Genomic DNA, 27894 nt, shown 5'->3' with positions numbered 1-27894 from the left:
TAAAAACAGATTTAACAATACAATCATGTCTACATCGAATCAAGCCGCACAATATTCAGTGGGTAAGTGTGTATGTATGAGATTGCATCCTTAGTGTCATTGTCCCAGCTTCTGGACATCAAAAGAAAACAGACTAAGGCAGCTGGCAGTCGGGCTAAATGTTCTCTCTCAGAGCAACTGTACAGTGGCAGACCTTGGGGTCTTAAATTTCAGCGGCACCCTGTGCAATGCCAAAATTCACCCCCCCACACCTCCCATGCTCCATTCTAAATCATAGTTGCGGCCTCCCCTGCATCACCCCCAAGGCTCCACGCCAGGGCGACTGAACCAGTCGTGCTCCTCTATCTCTGCCTCTGCTGTGCCTCACAAGGTGGGTGGGAGAGCCAATTTGCTGTAAGTGGTTAGCATTGGTCTAAGACCAGAATTTGAATCCTCATTCATTCAAGAAGTTCACTTGGGACGGTCACTGCCTCCCAAACTATCCTAAGTTGTAAGGATAAAATGGGAAAGGGGAGCAGAGTGTATACCACTTTGAGCGGCTTGGAGGAAAGGTGGATTGTATAAATGTACCACTTAATTCTGCAGGAATTTTTTTACTGTTGGAGGGAGTGCTTTTGTGCAGGATAAGTAGCAAATGTGTGCATCATGGGGGTGGGGCAGGTCCAACCCAGCCTTCTCTCTTTTGTGCTAATTTTCTGTCTGCAGGACAGTATTTTGTTTGGTGCATTTCAAAAGCAAACATACCTAAACATACCTTTTTTTCCTTTTAAAAGAAATGTTTAGGGGTAATCTCATTTTCCTAATCATATTGAAATACTGCCCCTCAATGAGGCCCAACTTAGATTCACAAAACGTTTAGGGGGTATGCGTACCGCTGCGTCCCCCCAGGAAAAAAGCACTGCCTAAAAGAGAATTTTAAAATGTAGTTAGAACTGATGCTAGTGCTTTGTGGGGCGGGGGAGGGGAAACTCACCACAAAAGTTGTTTGTTGTTTAGATAAAATGTTGTTTAAATAAAACACTTTAGAATGTTTTATCATTTTACTGTTGTTAGCCGCTCTGAACCCGGTTTCGGCTGGGGAGGGCGGGATATAAATAAAATTTATTATTATTATTATTATTATTATTATTGATTACAATTATGGGTGGATTTTTGGCTCAGGCATTGGGTGTATATCTGTTCCAGCTCCGTTCCCCATCCCCCGACTCACACAAAAATAATTATTTAATTTTAAAAGGTAAGGGCACTCAGTTCCCCTGAGTTCCAGCTTTAAAATTCCCTGACTGACACTGCCCGTTTCTTGTGTTACCTTTGCAGCACAGGGGCAATTGCAGCGAGTTCTGCTCCTTCCCACATGGCTCAGTCAGGTAGCATTGAGGAGCCCTGGACCACACGCAGTAAGTGTGGCTCTAACCCAGGCCACCATTGTTGCGTTTTCTAGCAGGGATGATTTCAGCATTGTGGGAAGAGCTACCTTGCATTTCTTCCAACAGCCTGGAGCCTGACATTACCTTTGCAGTGTGGGAGCAGCTGTCCTGTGGCAGCTGCCCGCCCAACGCTGTAAAGGTAATGCACCCTAGCATTCGATGAACTTGTCACAGATTGTAAATCCCACTGAAAAAAAACGGGGACAGGAGAAAAGCAGGAGGGGAAAGAAACAGAACCGACAGACAACTGTTTATATAGGAGAGAGAGAAATATGCGGCTCTGTAACACAACCTGCGCACCACAATAAATGTTACAGGTACACAACCGTGTGTTTCTAGAGGGGCAGCCATGTTAGATGTTGCAGCAAACACAGCAGTCTTGTGGCACCTTAAAAACTGCCATAAGCTTAAAGAGTAACAAATGTTCTCTTTTATTGAAGTGGGGATGTGTGTCCGGTTTTGAGGGAGAGAGGCCTTCACTCTTCCTCTTTTCCAAGACTCGCTTTTTATTCCGAGACGCAGCCAAAGAAATTGGCCTCCGTAGGTCAAACACCTGTTAATTGACCTGCATGAAATGTGTGGACTTCAGCCAGCTGCTGTTAGGCAGACCTCTGTCACCTCATCCATTTTGGTGAAGTCCAAATCTGACAGACCCTAGAAATAGAACCATCATAATCTTTCATGGATGTTATATCTCTATATCTACACATGTAGAGAAAAGTGAAAAATTAAATTATTGGGCTCTATCTAAATAGGGTTCCCCTCCACCGATGAAAGAAATGATTTAATTCAACAGGTGCTTTTGTCAGCATAATGGAGAGGGAGGCAATTTTGGCAAAACACGTCCTTCCTGCTGTCCTCTGTGTCCCAGGATTAGAATCACAGAATAGTTGAAAGGGACCACAAGGATTGTCTAGTCCAACCTCCTGCAATGTAGGAATATTTTGCCCCACATGGATCCCTTGAAAATCTGCTTTGGGACGTGGGGCTGTGGGGCTGAAGGGGGAGAAGGAATATTCAAAAATCACCTCCTTCCACTAGTTCAAAAGGCATTCTGTCAGCTGAGGGACACCAGAAGCATACAAGCCATGGTTTTTATTTGTTGCAAAATGCCCAATTTTATTTATGTTCAGTATTTTTAAATGCCTGGCTTTCAGAGCAAAAGGCCTGTCAATGTGGCTCTCAGTCACAACCATGAAACATGAATTATGCAGCAGGTAAGATGCACCCCAGTGCAGATAAACCAGATTACGCAATTTAGTGTGCTTTAAAACACAGAAATGGCAACAATTTGCAGTCCAGCCTGGCACCTTTAGCAAAAAAAAGCAGGTTGCAATGATGAAGGTCTTTAAGGCCCATTTGAAAGCCGATGAGGAAGGAGCCAAACATACATCCTTTGAGCGAGAATTCCACAAATATGAGGCCACCAACAAAATGATCACATCTCTTATGCCTGCCAGTATAATTTACCTTGTTGGCTGGCCCACAAAAGAAGCTTCTGCAACCAAGCTTCTGCAAGGGCTTATGAGTTCAGATGGCCCTTCAGATAAGCTGGCCCCAAACTGCTTAAGGCAAGGATCCGGAACTGGATCTGGTCAGTCGGTTGGATCCTTAACTCTGCCTTGCCCCCACAGGACAAGTTCTACAGGTTGGGTAAGGCTTAGTAGGAGTAACTGGAGGGTTTCAGAGGCGAGTGGAAAGAGGATGGATGAATTCAACACTGTGCTATTGTAGACATTCTGCCTGTGCAAGAATGTTCTCCAGACCCAGGTTCCCCAGATCCCCTCTCCAGAGCCAATTTTAGGGGGTGAAGGCAGACGAGAGGAGGGAGAAGCCCTGTATCAGAAGCCCCTGAAAGCAGGGCCTCTACTGCTGCAATTTGTTAGGTGAATCTCGGCTGTTGTCTGGATGCCAAGTCTAACTGCGGATGGTGAGCAAGTCTAAACTTTGATAAACAATGGAGGGTATGACCTTGGATACAAGTTTCCCAGAGGCCAGGTCTACTCAGGCCTCACAACTGGTCAGTCACTAGATCTACCAGAAATAATAGCTCTGCTTTCTAACACAGTGGAACCTCAGGTTATGTACCGTCCTCCTTACGAATGCTTCGGTTAATGACCCCCGCTAAGCCGGAAGTAGTACCTCAGGTTAAGAATTTTACCTCAGGATGAGAACAGAAATTGTGCTGTGGCGGCGTGGTGGCAGTGGGAGGCCCCATTAGCTAAAGTGGTACCCCAGGTTAAGAACGGTTTCAGCTTAAGAACGGACCTCCAGAACGAATAAAGTTCATAACCGGAGGTACCACTGTACTAGCTATTTGTTATTTAGCAACTTTTTTAAAAAAGGAGTACTTACACTACTACTCCCCTGTAAAAATTACTGCGGATGCCTATGAGACCAAATGCTTTTCTCTCAATTCAAGTACACACCAGTACGCATCCGGCGCCTTGATGCAGTAGACCTTGCCCACAAAATCTTATGCCATAATAAATCTTAGTCTTTAAGGTGCCACAAGACTCTTCATTGCTTTGTTGCAAGAGATAAATGTGACTGCCACTCTGGAGGTTGTCATCATTTGGTTGTTATTCATATGGGCTGCAATCCTACACACGCAATGGATTTAATGGGATTTATGTCTTAATTGCTAGGCACAGCTCTGAACTTTAGAAAACCACTAGGAATAAAGGGAAACATGTCGTCGGAGCAGATTTCCGCTCATGCAATAGGACTTCCCCTCCCAATTCTCCCCTTAGCCCTCCTTTCACAGTAGATCTGCTCCAGAAGTTTTCCCAACCTCCCAAAGCAGATTTCGGAGTCTCCATTGTGCCAGTGGTGTCTATCCTGCTGGCCGATGAACACTGCTGGATTTCAGCCAATGAGATCATGGCTCTCAGTTAAAACAACACTGGAACAGAGTTGCCGCCTTCTAATCTGGGAAAGTATGGACAACCGAGCAACTATTCATATCATCTATGAGCGCCTTGTGACCACAGAATAATCATGGATATCCAGTTGCCACCATTTAATGATTTGAATTATTAAATACGCAGTTGGAAAACAGGAACACTAATGGTCATTATAGCCCCTAATTAGCCCACACGGCAATTGGACGTTTCCCGAGTGAGGTTGGTAAACAAAATGACTATTCTGTGGATTAGACTCCTACAAAATGGTTACCCTTACAGTTTTTCAAACATACTTTTCAATGCTTCCGTTGCCTCCATGAATCCCACCCCTGAACATAAAGTGGACAATCCAGTACCTTTCCTGGATGCAGCAATGAAGGGATAAACTCTGCACACTATTCTGGAAAAAGCTGGAGAGCTCAGAGACTCACAATTGGGCTACGCTGGAGAAAGCCGATTACTCCAGTGCTGGTTCAACTGTACGGGCTGCCAGTAAATCTGGGCTCAGCCCAAGGTGCTGGTTATTACTGATTATGAATTCAGCCTAGGTCTAGCATTCCTTAAGTAGACGGTGCCTCCATCCATTCTCACACACAGGCTTCCCAGACTCTCTAACTGGGAAATGGTACTTTGTTATCAGTTGCTGAATACTTAAAGCCAGATCCAACGTTTGTGTCCATCTTCGGACAACCGCCACCCCCCAATATTATATTCTTTTCAGCAAGCAACATAAAAAACCCTAAGCAGCTGAAGATGCCCTAAGCTCCACAAATTTAAATACAAATTTATATATACAAATTTAAATAATACTCAATAATACTAATACACTCCATCACAGTGTCCATTTGGATTTGTAGTCCTTTCAAGACCTTTAAAACCCTAAACGGCCTTGGTCCAGTATACCTGAAGAAGAGTCTCCATCCCCATTGTTCAGCCCGGACACTGAGGTCCAGCACCAAGGGCCTTCTTGCAGTTCCCTCACTGCGAGAAGCCAAGTTACAGGGAACCAGGCAGAGGGCCTTCTTGGTAGTGGCACCCGCCCTGTAGAATGCCCTCCCATCACATGTCAAAAAGAAAAACAACTACCAGACTTTTAGAAGACATCTGAAGGCAGCCCTGTTTAGGGAAGCTTTTAACAGATTATTGTACAGTGGTGCCTCGCAAGACGAAATTAATTCGTTCCGCAAGTTCTTTCGTCTTGCGAGTTTTTCGTCTTGCGAAGCACGGTTTCCCATAGGAATGCATTGAAAATCAATCAATGCGTTCCTATGGAAACCGCCTTCAGACCAGGTCCGGGGACAGTCTGTCCCCCGACCTCTTCTGAAGGCTGGGGGGGGGGACAAGGGCTTTTTTCCCCACCGCCAGCCTTCAGAAGGCTGTTCAGAAGCCTTCGCTGCCGCCCGCTGTCCCGGGAAGGCTGGCGGGGGGGGAAGCAAAGACTTTCGCCCCCCGCCGGCCTTCAGAAGAGGTCCAGGACCTCTTCTGAAGGCCGGCGGTGGGCGAAAGTCTTTGCTCCCCCCCCCCCGCCTGCCTTCAAAAGCCGTCGGGATAGCGGAGAAACGCGCTGCGCTTCTCCACTATCCCGGGAAGGCCGGCGGGGGGGGGGAGCAAAGACTTTCGTCCCCCGCCGGCCTTCCTGGACCTCTTCTGAAAGCCGGAGTTTTCTTGCGAGTTTTTCGTTTTGCGAGGCATTTGTTTTGCAGGGCACCACTGTATTTTAATATTTTGTTGGAAGCCGCCCAGTGTGGCTGGGGAAACCCAGCCAGATGGGCGGGGTATAAATAATAAATAAATATTATTATTATTATTATTATTATTATTATTATTATTATTATTATTATTATTATTTTAAAGGACATCGCCATTGAGGAGAGTGCTTTAGGGATGGGCTAGGGTTATGGATTAACCAAGTCCAAGAGGATTAAGGGAGTGGAGTGGGATAGGATGCGATGGGAGAGGTCTTAATAGACAACTTAACCTTATTAATCTCCAGAGCAGTGTTTCCCAAAGTTGGGTCTCCAGCTGTTTTTGGACTACAACTCCCATCATCCCTAGCTAGCAAGACCAGTGGTCAGGGATGATGGGAACTGTAGTCCGAAAGCAGCTGGAGACTCAAGTTTGGGCAACACTGTTCCCACAGTTCATTTTTGACTCAGGCTAAGACAAGCCCAGCTACATCATCATTTCTCAGAAAGATGGAATTCTGTGAATCTCTATGTGCACTATAAGCAAGTTTTGCAACATCATGTTACTCTTTTTCTCCTCCATCACTCCTTTATTTATCAACAGTATTTATAGTCGACTCTGTAAGTAGAATTCAGGTCACAAAGAGAGACAGACCTGCTAAGGGTGTACATAGAGACAATGGGAGTAACAGAAATAAGGCTCGGAACAATGGGTAGTTAATTGTGTTCCCCCAGGTAGCTGCAAAGAGGCAGAGGTACGGCCACAATCAGCCCATGTTGTGAAGGCCTTTGACTGGCTACATGCCAACGCAGAGGGAGAAGCAGTAGCCTTAACCCTGTGTTATAACATATAGAGGAGAAAGGACATCTATAAAATAAACAATGGCAATAACTGGTTAAACTAGTGGTGGCTGCCGTATTAAACACTGCAGATGAGCACTGATCAATTTTGCATTTGCTTGCTTTTTGACATTTAAGTTGCTTTTAATGTTCTGCTGCACTTAAATGTAGGTTTGTTTGCTTTTAACCAGTATAAAATAATCCAGAAACAAGGTCCCTGTAGTGTACAACTGCCCCCCATTGCTTGCTACGAATTGAGAGCGCAACATCTGGAAAGCCACAGGTTTCTCTGTCCCCAGTGTAGACTGCCAGCAACAATGAGCTGCTACCACAAACAGCTTCATATATAGGGGAAAATCTGGTGTTGTTGTATTGCCAAGTGACTGCTACACCTTGAGAATCAGACCTTGGTCCAAAGGGGTGACATACACACACGAGCTGTGTTGCTGGTTTTTTTTAACTCAGTGGTTTGTTTGTGGGTTTTTTTAATCGGTTTTATTAAAAGATTTTCATGGGTTACAAAAGTACGTGCATTGTCTCTATTTTCAGGTCGTTTTGAGCCAGCAGGCGAAGAAAGGAGGCAATAATGAAATATTTGAGATGCTGCTGTCTCATAGCACTATTGATGTTGTGTTTATTAGGGTGGCGGTGCGGTCTAAACCACTGAGCTTAGGGCTTGCAAATCAGAAGGTCGGCGGTTTGAATCCCCGCAACGGGGTGAGCTCCCGTTGCTCTGCCCCTGCTCCTGCCAACCTAGCAGTTCGAAAGCACGTCAAAGTGCAAGTAGATAAATAGGTACTGCTCCGGCGGGAAGGTAAACAACATTTCCGTGCACTGCTCTGGTTTCGCCAGAAGCGGCTTAGTCATGCTGGCCACATGACCCAGAAAAACTGTCTGCGGACAAACGTCGGCTCCCTCGGCCAGTAAAGTGAGATGAGCACCGCAACCCCAGAGTCGTCCATGACTGGACCTAACGGTCGGGATCCCTTTACTTTTACCTTTTAGGGATGAAGAATCTGTTCGTTTCGGTTTTCCAGTCTCAAATTCAGTTATCCACATTTCTGCAGAAATTTGTAATTTTAAAGAAATCCACTGAAAGTTCTTCAGCATTTTAGCACAAATTTCTCATTTTTGTAAAAACAAAAAAAATTCCTTCCAGTAGCACCTTAAAGACCAACTAAGTTAGTTCTTGGTATGAGCTTTCGTGTGCATGCACACTTCTTCAGATACACTGAAACAGAAGTTTCCAGACCCTTCTATATAGTGAGAAGGTGGGGAGGGGTATTACTCAGAAGGGTGGTGGGAATGGGTGATTGGCAGATAGCTGTGATGAGCCTGTTGACGACTCTTAACAACTGCAATAGGTCTTACAGGAAAAAGCAAGGGGTGAGAAGGTGAAAAATGGCTTTGTCATGTATAATGAGATAAGAATCCAATGTCTTTGTTCAGACCAGGTCTCTCCATGGTTTTAAGTTTGGTGATAAGTTGCAATTCAGCAGCTTCTGAAAAAAACCCTGCATTTTTGTATGCAGTTTTGATTAACGTACAGTGGTACCTTGGGTTACATACGCTTCAGGTTACAGACTCCACTCCAGCGGCGCAGCGGCAGGAGGATGCTCCATTAGCTAAAGTGGTGCTTCAGGTTAAGAACAGTTTCAGGTTAAGAACGGACCTCCGGAACGAATTAAGTTCTTAACCCGAGGTACCACTGTATACATTTTGGAAAGCTACTGGATGCACTTTTGTGCATTATTTTCTTTAATTGTTATGCAGATTTGCTCCTAATATATTCATTTTTGTAAACACTGATTGGAGAACTGCATCACTGGAATCACTGAGGTGCTTTTGTAGGCACTGCAGTTTAGGCCCTCCCTTGGTGCCCAACATCTATAGACCACATGAATAATAGTGGAGGATTTGATTCCAAGCTCTCTCTTTTTACTGAGCCAGAACAGTGCTCACCAACAAACCATGAATTCTACTCCTCTAGAACTTTTTTGTGGAAATAAGAACAGAAATTGACAAAGAAGAGGGCAAAGGAATATTTGAAGAGGGACTAATGCTAGTGTATGGGAGCGAAGAAGGGGAGCTGGAAGAAAAACAATGAGGAAGAGAGAGATAGGAAGAAAAATAAATTGAAGACTTTGGAGTGAGGGAAAAGTAAGGGGAGACTCTTCTGACTCCCCACCAGTGCCAGATTTACGTACAGTGGTACCTCAGGTTAAGTACTTAATTCGTTCCGGAGGTCCGTTCTTAACCTGAAACTGTTCTTAACCTGAAGCACTACTTTAGCTAATGGGGCCTCCTGCTGCCGCCGCGCTGCCGGAGCACGATTTCTGTTCTCATCCTGAAGCAAAGTTCTTAACCTGAAGCACTATTTCTGGGTTAGCGGAGTCTGTAACCTGAAGCGTATGTAACCTGAAGCATATGTAACCCGAGGTACCACTGTATAAGCTAAACAAGCTACAGCTTAGGACCCCACTCTCTTGGGGGCCCCCCAAAAAATTCACTATTAATATACTTCTTCTTAATTGTATTTCAGTTCAACAATTACTTTGATAAAATACATATTTTGTTATGTGCAAAAGGCTTTAGATACCTATTAGCTCCATAAATTACCATATAGCATATATTCAACACAAAAGACAGCGAGAATTTCTTGTTGACAAAGGACAGCTGGACATAGAAAGGGCCCCCTTACCTTCAGTAGCTCAGGGCCTCATCAAACCTAAATCTGGCCCTGCTCCTCACATTTTATTAAATATACTATTTGTATAGGTTTTGAAGAATTGAGATCAAGTTCTTTCTTTCCTCAACCCTTTTTAAAAAAAGAAAAGTTAACTCCTTTTCTAAACCCCCAGCTTCACAAAAACTTAAGTTTCCACTGCACTGCAGCTGCATGTTAGATCAGCTTTGTTTTGTGGGATCCTGGCTTTATCTACTGCCCTGAAAGGCAAGAACATGCCAGAAGCATCCAGAAGTGATTTATGCATTGCTAAAGAACTAGTTAGAATGACAGCAACACAGGCACGAGGGTATCATGTAGCATTAGGACTTTTAACAGGAGATCTCATCTCGGGGCTCTTCTGCAGCTTAGCCCAAAATAAACCAGCATAGAACAAATACCAACCTTTGCATGATATAAGAATCTTACAATGACTCCAGCAGTCCCACTGAACCTCAGCTACAAATCCTTTGGAAATAAAAATGCCGCCTTTCAAACACAAAGATGATCCAGCTCCATATAAGCCCTTTCAAGAATAATTGACTTTAATGGGAGAAGTAATGAATTCTCTCATTACAAAAACAATGGAACTTCTAGTTTCCTTTGCCTGGAGGAGGGGTGGCTAAACAGTGACCCGCCAGATGATATTAAGGCTCCAATTTCTTCCCTCCCCCCTTTTTTATTACAAATTTTAAAAACAATTACCAAGCATGAAGTGTTGTCTTCCAGGACAAATACATATACAGATGTTAAGTCTTGTATGCAGCCATTCACTTGGCATTAAGACAGACTTGGAAAATCTTTTATTTTACAGATTAAGCTGTAACCACAGGGTATATTTCAATCCAGAGCGTTGAAACAATTTCTCCATAGTGGCTGCTGTGACTTCAAAGCAAATAATGAGTCAATTCTTTTATTTATTTATTGCATTTATTTCCCACCTGTGTCCAAGGAGCAACAGCCCCTAAGAAGCAGTGACTTGCCCAACGTCACCTATGAGCTTCATGGCCAGCTTATGAAATGCTTGACTGCCGTAGTTGATTTGTTCCGCCTGGCCTTTGGCTTGGAATCAACTTGATCCCCTTCCCCTCTTTCCTTTTTCCTTCTGTGATGGAACTCCTATTTGGGGACTTCCCTGGCTTTTTTCTGGCCCACGTAGGACCAGTCTGGATAGTTGGCTTTGGCGAAGATTTGACGTTTTCATCCCCAAAAAGGTTTTTGAGTTTCTACTGAAATGAGACTACATTTTAATGCTGTATTTTAATCTTGTTTTAAGTTGTATTTTAATCAATTGTTTCTATACCTGGTGTTAGCTGCCCTGAGCCCGGTCATGGCTGGGGAGGGCGAGGTATAAATAAAATTACTACTACTACTACTACTACTATTACAGCATTTGGAACAGGACTTGAACTATTCACTGACACATCTCAACATGAGAACCAGCCTTTAGGAAGAAATTTGCACCCATCTTTTTCACCGTCCAAATGAGCATTTGGATAACATCTGCGCCTTCCCCAAATGTACTGTACATCTATGTACAGCCTTCTCTTATCTAGTACCCCTAGGTGTTTGGAACAGGTTGAAGAATGTTTGATATAGACTGTAAACATAACCACACATACCAAAGCTTTGGTAAATATACCTCCTTGGTAAGTGGAAAGTTTCCAGTTCCTTTTAGAGGATATAAAGAGGGGTCTCAGTCTAAGCAAAGAGACGAAACTTCTGCTTGGTCAATCTCTCTAGAACCAAGCAAAGTGAGTTGGCACTAGGTTGCTCCCAACACTAGCATTTTTCACTGGATTTGCCATCTGTTGTTTGCATACTCGCTTTGGAGGAAAATCTGGACAATGTTGCTAAATTACTGCAGTTCAGCGTTGCCTATGCTCTTCATGCTGAACAGAAAAAGCACTGCTGAGTGTTTTTTTCAGTTTCTGTGTCATTAACTAAAAGTTTCCTGTTTATGGGTCCTTCTCATTTTATTGCTTCCTCTTAATGATGAAGGGCTTCTATTGCCCCTTGAATAGCCTCTTTTAATTGCCCCATGTTAGCTTCTGTTCATTTAGGCCTATGGTAGGGGGAAAGCTTCAATTAGATTTCTTATTTTTCTTTTTCAAAAAAAGTATGGCAAAACAATGGAAAGGAAAAACAATGTACAGAAGTAATTATTTAACACACAGTGTTTTTCACATTTCTATACACATCCTTGAAATTGCTGGTTTTTCACCCAAAAATTGAAACTGGCAAATATTTAGTACATCCCTAAACAGTTGTCCTTTAGTAATATTATAAATTGGAGTCTAACCACTATAATAATATACTACTTTGGTGTTTCTGCTACTATGCACTCTGTAAAGATGGAAAAACAGGGGTTTGTAGTTCAGATAATTGCATGAATCTTACAGGGATTCCTTGCTACTTATACTATTATGACGATTTCTTTTTATTTCGTAGTTTGCTTGAACAGATGCACATAAAATATGTGACATAGCTCTTGTTTAGAGACCTTACAGTCCAAGAATCAGTTTTCTTCCCCTATTTTATGTGGCTGTTGTTATTATTATTATTACCATTTTCAGCAAATCATCACTTCTCGGCCTTTTGTCTAAGATCAAATGACCATTTTCATAAAACCAATTAGGCAGCTGTCTTCAGCTGTGCTCCACTTTCTCAATGGTGCAGAACCCCAACTGATATGGTGGGCTTTGTTTTTTGTTTTAGTAAATACATAAAACCTTTAAAACATGTGATACTTTCCTTGGATGGCTTATGCTGAGAAGAAGCATCAGTCAGAGTTTGTTCCAAGCCATTGGCTTCTAATTGAAGTTTGTAACCTGCACTAGTGTGCAACAAGAGCTGGGGTTACCCCCTTGGCAGCTACACAGGGCAGAATTTTTTAAGGAGCAGCATCCCCCTCGCCGCAGGACCTCCAATGGGACAAGTAAGAGGCAACAGCCCAGACCAGAGCCCCAAGCACAGGGGTGAGGAACCTGGTACCCTCCAGATGTTGCTGGAACTACAAGTCCCATAATCCCTGACTATTTGGAGCCAATTGTGTCCCTGGGAGCTCGTGAAAAGGACTCGTAAACAGGGGCGTTGGCAGGATCTTGGTGAAAGAGACTGAAAAGAGTGAGTTTGTGTCTTTTGGATTAAGGCTGCTTGCCTGTCTGGACTATGTGGAAGCTTGATTGTGAGTTTGTTTGTGGGTGTGGCCATGTTCTCTGCTAGAGCACATGGTCTGAAGTGGAGGAGCTACTGCTGGAAGGAAGCCAAGCTGACTGAAACACACATATTGCTAGGCAGAAGTCTTCCAATGAGTTATGAGTCCAGTAGAACTCACGCTTTAGTGAGAAAAGAAAAAAGGAGATAGCATCTTTGATGTTGCTCAATGACAGGAACTGGTTTGCATATCATTTGAAGGTGGGACACCAAGCAAACTAGCATGCCTGGATACCTGCTCTAGTCTGAAACTGCCCCTGGCAATTCTGTCTACAGTCTTCAGCACATGTGCCAGATGAAGTCTGAAGGAGCAAGTTTTCCTTCATATTTTGAGAGTCAAGCACGCTACTTATTCATTATACTTATATTCTGTTCTTCTCATTAAGAAACTCAAATGATTTACACCTGGCACTGACTGGACAGAGACCTTCTTAGATTTACATAACACCATTATGTGCTGTCGGCCTATTCTCCAGGCATGTGTTCATAATGAAGTCTGCTGATGCACTGACCAGTTCTCAGACGTTGTGAAAACCACCAAGCTTGAAAGGTTCACCAAGCCTGAAAAGGTCTGGTTAAGTGCCAAAGAAATAATCCAGTACTCAGAAAGAGAAATCAAAGTAAATGCTTATATGAAAATAGTAACATGTACATGAATCTGGACTGTCTAAAGCTTAAAAGAACATGCAAAACAAGTACATAATGCTACAGTCTTTATTTTCCTTTAACAAAATACACAAAATTCACTTTTATAGTCATTATTGTACAGGTATAAATAATGCGCAGTATTCAAGTACAGTCAAGTGCGGGTATTCCTACGCTTTATGTAAACACAAACTAGCTTTCTATTTCACATGCTGTTAGCTCATCTGTGCATATAGCCCCTAAAGGATATATCATACTTTGGACAACCCTTTAACAACTTGCTTTCTCTCAAAGGAAAATAAAAAAGGGTTAGGAGTGACTAAGTTTTAGTTGTATTGACACTTTCGTACTGCTTATGATAAATACCTAAGCACCATTTCTCCTGTAAACATCTAGATATTCAAAATTCATTCAATACCTAAATATTAACACCCCCCAAAAACCCCCTAAGTTTACTAAACCAAGAATTACACATCATTTTAGTTATTTACAGCACTCTTTGTTCAATAACCAAATAATACTATATTTTAAATCACTTGTATGTAAAATACTCCATTTAGGCATTTTTAGGTTGTCTTTTTAGAAAGTATGCAAAACAAAAAAAAGGAAGCTGTGCTTGGGTTTGACTTCAGCTAACTGGCACATTCTGAAGTGCTTTAACTTGCCCACACTCTTGCAACAAAATACCTCGTAGTACACTTAGCTTCAACATACAGTGGCAGTCTGAGCTCATGAGAGTGGCGACATTGCAGCTTTTGAAAGCAATCCACCTGGGGGGGGGGGGAAGTAACAGCTGAAAGAGCGTAGCTAAAAATAATTAGGCACTTTATTCTTCTGCTAGTGGTTCTTGTCGTTGGGAAGCTGGAACAGCAAACTCGGAGTCTGTGGTGGCGGTTTTGGCTTCGCTTCCTGGTTGCTCTTCAGCTGCTACCCCAACTACGTCACGGCTTTGGTCTTCAACAGTCAAAGCTTGGTCATCTTCCTGGTTTGTCTCAGTAAGTTGGGTGGCTTCTTCTAAAGGGTCTGCGTGAGACACGAAGTTTGATTACACTGATCATGTGATTAATTTCTGAGGAAAATAGCAGCTTGTGGAATGTCAGGTTCACACAACTGATCCTTCCTTCCCCTCCTCCCCTCTGTAGGCCTTGAAAAGCCTCTCTGAAGACATCTCTGAGGCCTCTCTGAAGACATCAGGACAGTGTACAATAAATGGTGGGCTGTGTCATACAGGGCTGAGGTGGGAAGGGAGAAATCACCCCAAATGAGACAATGGAATTTTGATTCCTCCCCTTCCCCACATCCTTTTGTGCCCCCTAAAAATCTACTTTGGGGTCTGGGGGATTCTCTGGAAGAGGGTGGGATGAGGTGTTGCAGGGGGAGAGGGGAAATTGGCAAACATCAGCCTCCTCCCCGCTTCTCCTAGTCAGATCCCTCTATTAAGATTGCTCTTTTGTTCATGGAAGGTAAAATCCGGATACACTGTGCTTTATTTTGCTTTCTTTTATTATGGGTAACCTTGGAGACCTGTTACCAGGCAGAAAGGGTTATAAAAATAAAAGGGAAATTGATAACAGTTTGCATCAAATTGTAGAAGGTTACAAAGGTTTTCCACCATAAACCTTGTCATACATGGGCATTACATGCCATATTTGTTCATCTAAGAGCACTTGGTGGTGTGATCATTTCTGGATATGCTCTCAAGAAACTTCTCTGTTTAGAGCCACCTACAAAAAGATACTTTTACATATAACAAAATACTTTTAAGGAAATAAATACAGAGTGATAGTCTAAGCTACATTCTTAGAATGTGGCATGCTCTTGTTAGCTGAACACAAGATGCTTACTGTATTTTCAAGCCTATAAACCATCTCAAAAGGAACTTTCTTAAATTAAAGTTGACAATTTGTCTTTGAACTACCCATTATTTTATTTTAATTTTTTTTAAAAGCCAAGTCAGTTTTACTAGATTTTCCTGCCCTGGGGAAAACAGCAAAACCAGCTTAACGAACAAAGGCAGGAACTTAAACCCCGCCTCAACCCAATGACCTGGGGAAAACAATGAAATCTAACCATTCTGTGATCCAAATCCTTTAATTATACAGTGTAAATGCTAATATTGATACTAAAAAACAACAACCCAAAAAGTAGAAGAACAAGGGCTTTGTAAACTAAGAAAATTTAAGAGACTGATAGTCTTGCTAGATAGGATGGAAAGAATCTATTTTACAAAAAGAAACTGAATTAAGTTTGGATTCTACTAAAGCTGGGGGGGCAGGACTGGCTAAAAACATCCTTGGCAGTCAACTCTGAAAAACCAGCAAGGCAAAATATACCACAGGATGACCCAATATCATCCTATTCTTAGGAAATTAAGATGAAAAAAGATTTTCTGCACGTGAGATATAGTATCGTGGTTGCTTTTGACTATGAGCAACACTCTTTCTGTCATATATAGCGAACATCCACTGGCAAGATTGAATAAACAGCACTGCAATGAAAAGCAAAATGCTTCAAATCCAATCGGCCTAATTACATTTTCTGACTTAATACACACCTTCAGCCATTTGATTCTCTTCTAACTTTTCTTCCTCCGACTGCAGCGATTCAGTCGTGCTCTGTACCTCTGTAGGCTGCTTCTTTTCAGCACTGAAATCTGGAAGTCGTGGAGCTTGAGGTCTTGTTTTTCTTGCAGGATTCAGGAAGAAGCAGTAGGCACACCTAAATGCTGCACAAAAGTTTAATACAAGTGTATCCAGTTAGCTCACTGAAACGTAATGGGCTAACAGTGCAATGGCTGCAAGACTCTGAAGTATTAACTTGGAAAGGAAGAACCGCAAACTGATTTTTGTAGAAGCGGCACTGCACACTCTCACCTTCTCCCATTATCAATGACAACAAAGAAGAGTTGCTTTCTTACAGTAGGGCAAGTCTTTTCTCGGATTTGACATTTCTGGTGCAGTTTTTCAAAAATCAAAGAAACATAAGAGTTGGAAGGAACCCCAAGGGTCATCTAGTCCAACCCCCTGCAATGCAGGAGTCTCAACGCACAGTCCCCCATCCAATTTGAAACCATCCGGGAGCCTGCTTAGCTTTGCAAAAGTGTCAGACGTTCCATTGCTGCACCACTAGGAGGGTTATAATTTGGGTCTTCTGTTCAAAATTCTATGTGCATGTTCTTTTCTTTCACATTAAATTAATGCATAGGAGGCAAAAAAGACTGGAGAAGCTATACGTTTAAGGCAACATTTCTCTTTTTTATTATTGCAACTTCTGCAGCCATCCTTTCCTACAAGGAGCTCAAGGCAGTGTACATAGTTAATCTCCTCCCTATTTTATCCTCTCATTTTTATCAGTAGTACTCAACACTTCTGCCTCCCACTGGCTCCAGCCTTGGTGAAAGAAAGGTACGGGGGGGGGGGGAACATACAGGCTACTGCAGCTGTAATTTATTTCACCATGTAGAAGTTGTGTAATAGGGAGTGCTGGTGAGGGTGGATATGCTTTGGGATGTAACAACAACACTGAAGAGGGGGGGGAGGGCAGAGGGATAGGCCCAAACACCTGGTGCTTGGTTCGTGGCTCCTTTGGCAACAGCAACTATCACCTGTTCCTTGCAGGTCAACCCCACTGCTTGTTCCTTGCTTACCTCGATCCACAAATTTGGGAAGAATGCCGTGCTAAAAATCAGGGGGGGGGGAGACGGATAGCAACCCTGCATGACGGGGTGTTCCCCTGAGTTTGGGAGCCTAGATCTTAAGCAGTGAAAGCTTCACAGGACAAGTGCATCAATCCATCTTTAACTATATTTCAACTATGGGCAGAAGTGCAAAAAGTGAAAGGCGTGACCTCTCTAACTTGCATTTCGTGGGTTGTATCCAATGTTGTGTGAGCATAATTCTGCTTCTGCAACAGAACTTTCCCTTCCTCTCCCCATGCTGCTACCCTGCCCCCCCCCCCACAAATGCTCCAGGAGTCCTCCAGCTCTCTGGGGCAGATTTTGAAGACATGTTGGGGATTGCAGAAGAGGAGAGGTTCCACTGAGCAGGACAGCAGTGTTGGATACGACCCTTGACTTTTAAGTGAACATTCAAAAACGGGAATGAGAAATTGGTTCTTACTCAAATGTTTTGCATCGCTCTTTGTAACTGACTCAAGTCAGTTGAGAGTTTGTATTCTGAAAGAGAAAATATTCAGAAAAACTGCTTTCTTCCTTGCCAACCCTATGCCGTTGGCTGAAGTCTGAAGAATCACCACTTCAACAGAGAGACATGACCCCATTTTGTTTTCTTTGCAGGTCGTTTAGTGCGTGTATGAATGGGGGAGGGGGGCAATCTATGCATGCGGATTTTGAACAGGCAAATTTAAGGATCAAAGTCACTGGTGTTACAAAAATTGCAATCCGTTTCCAAGAATGCACATTGTGGGTTTCTATAGGCAGGTGTAACAGTTTACATAGCAACCGGAGAGGGAAGGGAGAGAGAAAGAGGCATCCCACTGTATACTTCTGGAAAAGAGCTCAAAAGCTCTCACCCTCATGCAGACACAAATCAAAGTGTCACAACACTCAGGCAAACAACAGCCTATAAAATTTAGGCTACGTATCCAGTATAAACTTTCTGCTATTTATATGCAGTATGGCTACTGCCTCATGAATCGAGATCAATTTAGCTGGGGGCGGTGGGGAGGGGAGAGCCGTTCAGGAGAGATTAAACCAAACTTTGACCACACATGCATAATACAGGGCTTGGGCAGTAAATGTATTAGCTCTCTGATAATGCAAGATCACATGAAATGAATGGGTTAAACTGCCTCTCACGAGTCAAGAGCATATAGGAAGACACGCCCAAATGTCTTGAGATAATTTCTCTCACATTACTGGCAGATTGATTTTTGTTTGCCGAGAGGCGGCAAAATAAACATCTGTGTTCAATGAAGAGTTGTGCCTGTCTTAAGTTATTGTCAGCTGTAAAACTCAAGAATAGCCCCCGGAGTTTGTTCCCACTTCATCTCCAATGTCTCCCACAGGTTTCTCTGTTACGATAAATTTTGTTGAAGTTCTGTTAAAGTGAGGACCCAGATTTAAAAACAAAAACAAAAACCTATTAGGGTGCGGTTTCCTAGCCAAGTGCAATCTCGGAAGCATGCAGAGAAAGCAGCTTATTTCTACAGCTCGCTTTTGCACACTTGTTCCTTGACCTGCATATTACAGAAGTTGTTTTTTTTTAAGGATAATGGATTCTAAAAGGTATACACAAACGAATACCATAACATATTATAAGTACACAAAACTGAATACAAAAAAAGAGCTATGAGTACTTAAGCTTATAGATTTTAATGGCTCTGGCACTTTTAGGACACACTCCAATACAGCGTTAAGCAAGAACCAATATATTACATTCTGTAAATGCCTGAACGGACATTGGTGGCCAGGGAGACAGGAGGCTTTTTCAAGAAGCAGAATATATGCATTTGTTCTTACCGATATATTCAAATTCCTCCTTCAAAGCCATTCCATTATGCGAGGAACACTGTTGGCATATAAGTGCATATCTAAAGAAGATGAGATCAGAGGTTAAAAACATTGGTTTAGCCACTTAATTTTAGTCATTAATATAATTTAGTCGTACTATACTGGATCACTTCAAAAGGACTTGCACACTAGAAAGGGGGCATGAAACTCAGAATTAAAATGGCACAAGCCCTTTTACACATACCGTATTTTTTGCTCTGTAAGACTCACTTTTTCCCTCTTAAAAAGTAAGGGGAAATGTGTGTGCGTCTTATGGAGTGAATGCAGGCTGCGCAGCTATTCCAGAAGCCAGAACAGCAAGAGGGATTGCTGCTTTTACTGCATAGCAATCCCTCTTGCTGTTCTCGCCTCTGAGATTCAGAATATTTTTTTTCTTGCTTTCCTCCTCCAAAAACCAGGTGCGTCTTGTGGTCTGGTGCGTCTTATAGAGCAAAAAATACGGTATTCACCTCCCACACACAGTTTAAATGCATGGAGCGGGGAAGTGGACTGCTAATGCCCCTTTGGACATGATGTCCTGCTGCCTTGCCCACATGCCCGGTGCAACATCAGAAAAGGGGAGCCCAGGCTTCCTCTCTGCACCCCCACAATGTGTTTAGTCTGCAGGCAGGCACCTGATAGCGTAACCCTATTATAAATTTATTTTCACAAACATACCACATTACTGCAAATTTTAAAAGCTGCCAACTGAGTATTTTTAACTACACTGTGACTCGGCCACTTCAGACTCAAAAGATTTTGGCTATTTGGTTTAAAGCACCATCAATTTGAATTCAAATTACAGCTAGGTAAAGAGTTGGTAAAATTCAAAACGAGGCAAAGTAATCGAAGAAAAAAAAATAGGAGGCAGAATATCTGAAAAGCCCTAAACAACTTAGGACTTAAATATCTGAAAGACCACCTCCTTCCCCACAGACTGTCTCAGGTGCTGCGATCGGCAGTGAGGGCCTCTTGGTAGTTCCTTCACCCTTAGAGAAGAGTGGTTGTGGCCCAGGAAAGGCATTCTCAGTGGTGGCCCCTAAGCTGTAAAATCCCCTCCCTTCAAAGCTGCATCTGGTACCTTCATTGTATAGCTCCTGGGGAATGCTGAAGACATTAAACTGGCTTTTGACACCTGAGGTGCGTATTTTTAGGATCCGCCTTATTTTTGTGATTTGTTTTAAGCAGTTTTTAATATTGTTTTTTAAATGCTTTAACCCACCCTGGGACCTGAGGGTAAAGGTTGGGTGAATGATAATAATGATAATAGCAGCTACAACTAACTCCTCCAGTAAAACAATGCTTTATGTAACTGATTTTATTCCAAGAACTGTCAGAAAGGTGCTTTGATTGACAGCCAATTAAAAGAGTGGTGATTAAGATTCTCTGAGCAGCGACTGCTCCAGCACAAGAGTTCACACAAGTTATTATAAGGCTACAGTATGGCTACAATCCTATACTTGCTCACAGGGAAGTAAGTTCCACTGAACCTGGTGGGGCTTAATTCTAAGTAGACATGTATAGGATTGCATTGTAAGCGCTCCTTTTCGCGTCACATTTATTACAAGCCCCTCTTTCTGGAAGGAGCAATGCAACCAAGAGGAAAAGCCATAGTGTGGGCTCTTCCCATCTTGGTTTGGGTTTCCGCAATTACCAGAGTGATGCAAAGAAGAAACCGCAGGAGAAGCAACTCAGAGTTATAACTTCAGAATTGAAGATAATAAGTAACGTTTAACCTGTTCTGTGGACCATCTCCAACTAAGTATTCAACAATTCTATCCAATGCTCCCCTTTCTCGAGGAAGGATAGGTCTTGCCAACGGAGGTCCTGGAGGATGAAGACCTGGAAGACCAAAATGGGATTGATAGCAACCTACTGACTTATTAAACAGGAATAAGGACATTTGCTTCCAGTATGTATGTTACAAAATGGAATAAAAGCACCCTAACATGTATTAGAAATTGGCAATATATTCCTGTGCATTACAACCCCATTATCATATTTAATTCCGTATGTCAGTTCCTCAGGATTATTTTTCTTGTGAACGAAAATACCACATTTAACAGGGAAATTGCCACCTTCTGTGAAGACAGATTTGGAAGGTTTTTTGCCTCCCTTGATAGCTGTTTACAGCAATGATATTGCCCTGAAGCTTCTTTCCCCTGAATGAAGTATGCCTCACTCTCTCAGGTCTGCCTGATAAACACATTCCCTGAAACATACTGGATTTTGTCACTTAGCAATCTATAACCTGTGCTTTGGTTCCCTCCAACCCAACCACGGAGCAGGCAAAACCTACTTTTTAGCCTCTATTTAGGACCTTAGTCAAATTTTAGATTTGATATTTGAGACAAAACCAAGTGTCTATCTACACTGAGCACAGATTAACAGCACAAGCCTATACACGTCTACTCACAAGTAAGTCCCACAGAATTCAATGCAACTTACTCCCAGGTAAGTTTGTATAGGATTGCAACCTACACTTTTTCTAGGGGCATGAACACTGTTGAGACTATTGTATTACTTTCTGATGTTCTTAATGCAATAGAGAACTAGCACGGGGCAGTGGTTGGAATGTTGACTAGAACCAGGAAAACCAAGCTTCAAATCCATATTCATCATGAAGCCTAATGGGTGGCCTTAAGGCTAGCTACTCTCTCAGCCTAAACTACCTGCCATGGAGGGCACATAATGATTGTATAGAGATGTCCCTGAAACACACAGGGAGGAGAGAAGGCTCTCTGCCTTCAATCATTATGGCCTGATTCACATAAACCACCGTTTTGCAATGTGTGAACCCTGCTGCACAGCATCTTAACTATAGTTTGCTTACTGCCAACAAATTACAGCATGAAGCCATGGTTTGTTGTTGGCTTAAAGGTAAAGGTAAAGGGATCCCTGACCTTAGGTCCAGTCGTGGCCGACTCTGGGGTTGCAACGCTCATCTCGCTTTATTGGCCGAGGGAGCCGGCGTATAGTTTCCAGGTCATGTGACCAGCATGACTAAACTACTTCTGGTGAACCAGAGCAGCACACGGAAATGCCATTTACCTTCCCGCCAGAGTGGTACCTATTTATCTACTTGCACTTTGACGTGCTTTCAAACTGTTATGTTGGCAGGAGCAGGGACCAAGCAACGGGAGCTCACCCCGTCGCAGGGATTCAAACCGCCAACCTTCTGATCGGCAAGCCCTAGGCTCTGTGGTTTAATCCACAGCACCACCCGCATCCCTCGTTGTTGGCTTACAAACCCTTAAATGATGTGACATTATGTGAGAGCACCTTTGCTTAACCATGGTTCGTTGGACCACCTCGCCCTCATTGCTCACCAAAGGCGCAAAGCAAGGGCAGCCAGAAAACAAACCAAGCTTTGAAGAAACGAGCTTAAGGTTTGCTTGATCACCTATGGGACAACTTGCAGTTAACCTGTTGTTTGTTAAATCAACCATGGTCTAGCATTAAGTGCAAACCAGACCTAAGACAGACATTCCAGCAGTTCCTATCTATATCATCATATTGTATAGGAAGTTTTGAACACTTGGACATTATATATATATATATATATATGCTTTCGTAGATTTTCACGGGTACAGGAATGCAGGTTTTGGTGTCCTCGGGTGTCTTCCCGTGTAAAAGTTGGGGTGTCTAGGCGACGTTTCGACGAGGTCTCACTCGTCATCTTCAGGCTGGTGCTTTCGGCTTCTTGTTACTGGACCATATATATATATGTATTCCTTCTCCCTCCCCCCCCCCCCGCAAAAAATATTATTCTGTGTGCTCAAATTCTCTCAGTAACGTAGGACATATGAAGCTCCAGGTATTGGTGGACACCATCAACACCAGCCAGCATGGAAGACTGGAGTGGCCACAGATTGCTCTCCCTACTTTTAAAAGTGTGCCAAATTGTGAGTTGGAGACTGCAACATTCATTAAGCTTTCGGTTCTATCCTAATTATCAGAAATTTCAGATATCATTATTATTATTAAATGAATTTATATACAGTCGTACCTTAGAAGACAAACACAATTCATTCTGGAAGCCCGTTCAACTTCCAAAACATTCAGAAACCAAAGCACAGCTTCTGATTGGCTGCAGGAAGCTCTGCAGCCAATCGGAAGATGTTTGGGTTCCAAAGAACATTCGCAAACCGGAACACTCACTTCCAGGTTTGTGGCATTCGGGAGCCAAAACGTTGGAGTACCAAGGCGCTCTGGATCCAAGGTACGACTTTACTGCCCTATACCCGGAGGTTTGGATGTGAAAATATACACATTTTGCACAAGTAAATACGTGACCTAAACAATTACTTTAAACCAATTACATTTAAAGGGAACATCATTACAAATAAGAGAGCCTTGGGCTGGAATAAAACTGATTTTTAAAAAGGATTACATGCAAAACAATCCAATGTCACATATAAATATTTTCAGTATTAGTAAGCATGCACACTTTGGAGGCAATCTCAGTTCAAAACAACCATAGGGCCCATGGTAAAAGGGCTGCCTCACTAATCTTAAAGAAGCCTGAAACCTAAGACCATGTGCCCCAAGAACCTCTCCAATTACTTGGCACACTAACAATTCTCAAACCACGCATCTTATTCCTCATGCTGATATGGACAAGAGTAATTAATATGAACATCAAAAGCAATCATTGTGGGCAGACTGGCCATTTCTGCAAAGCTTGGCAAACTCTCAACTACCTGCTGGTTATTAATTTTTAGACATATGGAAGCTCTGTGGTAATACATGTTAAATTGATTCTCTTCCACAAAGTATAATGTAATGAAAAAATGAATTATCTTTTCCAGTTTAAAGATAATTAAGTGCAGTCATATGCACTTCGGCTGATGTTTCTCACAAGACAGGAAGAAATCTGCATAGCAAGAAACTTGACTTTTATATTCTACCATGTTGCTTGGAACTTCTAAGTAAGTTGCACTTGAAAGACTACACTGAGAGACACTGAAATTCCTGCACCAACAATAAACCTCCAAGTTTGTCATGACTTTTAACAGTATGCTACAGAACTGAATTAACAGAGGGCGCTTGTTTCTTAATTAACACGTTACGGTTAAAAATTGCCACATTTGCCAATAACTCTTAATTAAAATAAGTAACCACCATTAATTACGGTTTTAAAAATGAATAATGAACCAAACATCTTGCGTCAAAGTGTGCAATACTATTTTTTCCCTCCCAAAAGCTATATAGCCTTCATATTTGCCTGAGATTGGTGAACACCTGCACTGTAGGATCAAAATTTTAACACAAAACTGTAGTCATAATGCACACCCTTCTGAACTTTGGGAGACAGGTGTGAAGAGATTATACGCGGAAATATATCAGCCATCCTGTTGCCTGAAAGTCCTACGTGCAGCTGCTGCACTGAGCACTCTAAATTGCATATGGTCATTCAGGGTGAAGTAAGGCCCTCTCATGCATCATAGTCGTACCTAGGCTTTTGAATGGAATCCATTCCAGAAGTCCGTTTGACTTCTGAAAATGTTCAAAAACCAAGATGCAGCTTCCGATTGGCTGCAAGAGCTTCCTGCACTCATTGGAAGCCATGTCGGACGTTTGGCTTCCAAAAATAGTTCGCAAACCGGAACACTCATTTCCGGGTTTACGGCATCCGGGAGCCAAAACGTTCAAGAACTAAGCTGTTCAAAAACCAAGGTACAGTGGTACCTCTAGTTACAAACTTGATTCGTTCTGGAGGTCCATTCTTAACCTGAAAGTGTTCTTGACTAGAGGCGGGCTTTCACTAATGGGGCCTCTTGCTGCTGCTGCATCGCCGGCACATGATTTGCCTTCTCATCCTGGGGCAAAGTTCTCAACTCGAGGTACCTCTTCCAGGTTAGCGGAGTTTGTAACCTGAAGCGTTTGTAACTTGAAGTATAATTTATCACTGTATCTAGTAGCCTGCTCCTCCCTTGGAACCCAAGACTCCAACTCCATCTCAACCTAAGCCAGCATGGCAATGGTCAGGATTGATCAGGCTGCTGCAAGGTCATAAGTCCCTTGTTTTCTCCATCCCTAACACAACACCAGGGTTTGTGGTTGCGCAGGGAATTCCAAATAGGTAATCATTTTAATGCAAGGAAAAGCAGCAAATTAGACACAAGCTGAGTAAAAATTGCAGCTCCGACCTTCTCTCAGAATCTGACCCTCCTATCTGTAATTTCAACCTTAGGAGATTTGGAGGCAAAGGAGAGTGGGCAGGAAGCACACAATGACACACTGGGCACAGATGAATAATTTTTTCATTAAGAGTTCGCTCACTACAGACTTTTACCACCCCATACACAACTGAACTGAAAAGTACATCTGTAAAACAGAAAATCAATCCAGCAATGAAAAAGGTTTAAAGTGCTTCTGAGTTTAGCTAGTAGTTTCAGCAGACACAAATTAGAAGTAAAATGTTTCAACAAGGTAACTGATGTTAACTCTCCCCCGTCCCCCATTCATCAGCTTTCTACTTCAGAAAGCTACCTAATACGAAACCTCTTTAGTTATTAAATATTTTATGTTTTAATCTTTGCAGCGTGAACTTTTGGGGGGAGGGCTTAGAATAAGCATTTGAATAAATGTCACAATGAAAGTTAAAAAATATGTCCAGGGCTTTGTAAGAAGCATGAATGAATTCCAAAAGTGTTTTCTTATATACCTGATTTATCTAAGTCTGGAGGCTTGACTAAACCAAGAACATAAAAAGGTATGCTATATTGTTGACTACAGAATACTGCAAAGTTTTATTACCATTTAAACAAAGAAGCCATAACAGTTAAATGAGCTCAGGCAATAGGTTTCAGTATCATAAGGTGCCAGCTGTAAAGAGTTATGGCTAATTGAATATGGAACTCCTGCTTAATCAGATAACGGCTCCTCTACTTCCAAACAAAATGCCATTTCCATACTGTCTGAAAATGGCCTGTTTTATTGGTAACCAGAGAAAATAATATAAACTGTAAACAACATTAAGTGCTCTGTTTACCCATTCCAGGCACGGGAGTGGCACGGGACCCGGGATGTCTTGGTAACACATTTGGCTGCAAGGGTGATGTAACAGATCTCTCAGGAGGTCCGCCCGGTGCCGAAATCTCTCTCTGCAAGCCAGGAGTTGGAGGCGCTGGGCTTGGTCCTTTTGGAGATCCCTGTTTTGGTGAAGCAGGGGTCGGGGGAGACACGTTGCCTCGCACTGGGGTCCGATGACGAAGTTCTGACAGAAGAGCCACACGTTAATGCTTATTGTACCAAAACAACTCAAGACCTGGCATTGCTTTAAGTTAACCAAAGTAAGGGAAACATTTGTAAAGGCTACCCCACCCGTCCGCACACAAACCAGCTGAAGTGCAACAATACGTAGATCCGAGTTCTCAAATAGACCCTTTCTTGTAATTTGAGCCTACCATCTGGTTTCTAAACTCCCTCAGAAGTGGCTCTCACTTGAATGGCATTAATAAAACAGTTTAATTGCGTCTCTCAGCATTCTCTAACTAGCATAAAGGACCAGTTAATCTAGATTAGAATGTAAACAAATTAAATTATATTAGAACGTAAACAAAATGACCTCGAGGCCACTTATTAATTTTTCAAGCATTATCACACCATTCAGTCATTCTCAGGCTATTAAGAACCACAGCTATTTTGAACAAGTCCCACACCATTTTGTTCCTTTATAAAACATTACAATTTACTAAAGATTTGCATTTTCCAATAGGAAAATATGCAATGGGGTGGGTGTTTGCATGCACCACTTTCGCTGGTTCATGGCTAGGCTTCTGTTGGAAAGAGTTGGATAGGTGTGCAAAAAGAACAGACACCTTGTTAGGAATGAGTTGTGTGTCATAAGAGTAGTTCAAGCCCAAAGGGAATTGTGAATATTGTTAAAACCTTCTCACATACATAGAACTGCCTTTGACTCTGTGGTAATTTGCCATAGGTAATGAGTAGTGAAGTAGACCTTAAGATGCTATCAATATGCTGATGGTGCTGCTCTGATCTGACCTTGATCCTGTAGTTTTTGCTGGTTGTGACTGGGGAACAGACATGAATGACGGACCCACTTGAAAAATATTCAGGACAAGACCAAGATAATGATTGCTTGGCAGGCTCCAACCTGAAGATTGCATGCACACTTCTTAATGACTAGCCACTCAATTAGATTTGCAGGCTTCAGTGTACACCACTGTATCTAGAACCTTTCTGCTGAAAAAGCTGTAATTCACTCTCTCAATTTTGGATGCAGGATTTTCATTCAGGTTTTCATAACCTGCAAGGTCCTAGCTGAAGAAAGCATTACTGGTTGCAGATTATGACAGCTGTCAATGAATGGTGCACAACACTAATGATCACAGGATCTGTGTGATTTTTATAGCCTTCAGAACCTAATTCAAACAGCCATCCCCGCCCTAAACACCTGAGAAACTGCTCTTTATCTACATCCATTAGAGGCCTCTTTAACAGTATTATCCATGCAGCATGGTTAAGCGGTAACAATACGTAGTGGGACAATCTTGACAGCCCAAAACTAAGAGCTTTCTTTTCCTGAAGATCTTCACAACTCAAAGTACAACTCAACAGCCTCAGCCCTTTTCTTTCCCTAGAGAATCATGCACTCAGCTGAAAAAAATATATTAATACTAAGGCAACATTATTTCCCCCATCCCTGACCCACTTCCACACCCATCCACCCCATATCTTCTGTTATATCTAGATCTAGTGGCTCATTTCATTTCAGTTCTACAACTCAGCAACCACCAGCATTAAAGCCCTTTGCAATTGTGAATACTTTGGGCCTTTTCAGTATACATGTTACTACTATATGTATTTTTATCTTCTTTTTGCACATACTTTCCCTGACTTGTAATCCCAAGTGCCTCAAGATTGTGTCTTCCAACGCCTGCGGGATACATTTGGTATGAGAATCCAGGTTTCT

At 42.5% G+C, this 27894-nt stretch overlaps 1 protein-coding gene across 4 annotated transcripts in view; it reads right to left on the bottom strand.

The window, feature by feature from the left end:
• Nucleotides 1-13499: 13499 nt before the first annotated feature.
• LNPK (lunapark, ER junction formation factor) overlaps nucleotides 13500-27894 on the bottom strand; it is a 41303-nt gene continuing 26908 nt past the window's right edge. For all 4 annotated transcript variants that reach the window (XM_081926439.1, XM_081926441.1, XM_081926438.1 and 1 more), the window contains 5 exons: nucleotides 25951-26175; nucleotides 20690-20795; nucleotides 18924-18994; nucleotides 15999-16169; nucleotides 13500-14467 (listed from right to left, as the gene is read on the bottom strand). In XM_081926439.1, the coding sequence (XP_081782565.1) occupies nucleotides 14271-14467; nucleotides 15999-16169; nucleotides 18924-18994; nucleotides 20690-20795; nucleotides 25951-26175 (770 nt within the window). In that variant the 3' untranslated portion in view covers nucleotides 13500-14270. The remainder of the gene's footprint in view (nucleotides 14468-15998; nucleotides 16170-18923; nucleotides 18995-20689; nucleotides 20796-25950; nucleotides 26176-27894) is intronic.

The sequence above is a fragment of the Podarcis melisellensis genome (genome assembly GCF_964234715.1).
Source record: "Podarcis melisellensis genome assembly, chromosome: 1".
NCBI lineage: Eukaryota > Metazoa > Chordata > Lepidosauria > Squamata > Lacertidae > Podarcis > Podarcis melisellensis.
This window is presented reverse-complemented; position numbering and strand designations above follow the sequence as displayed.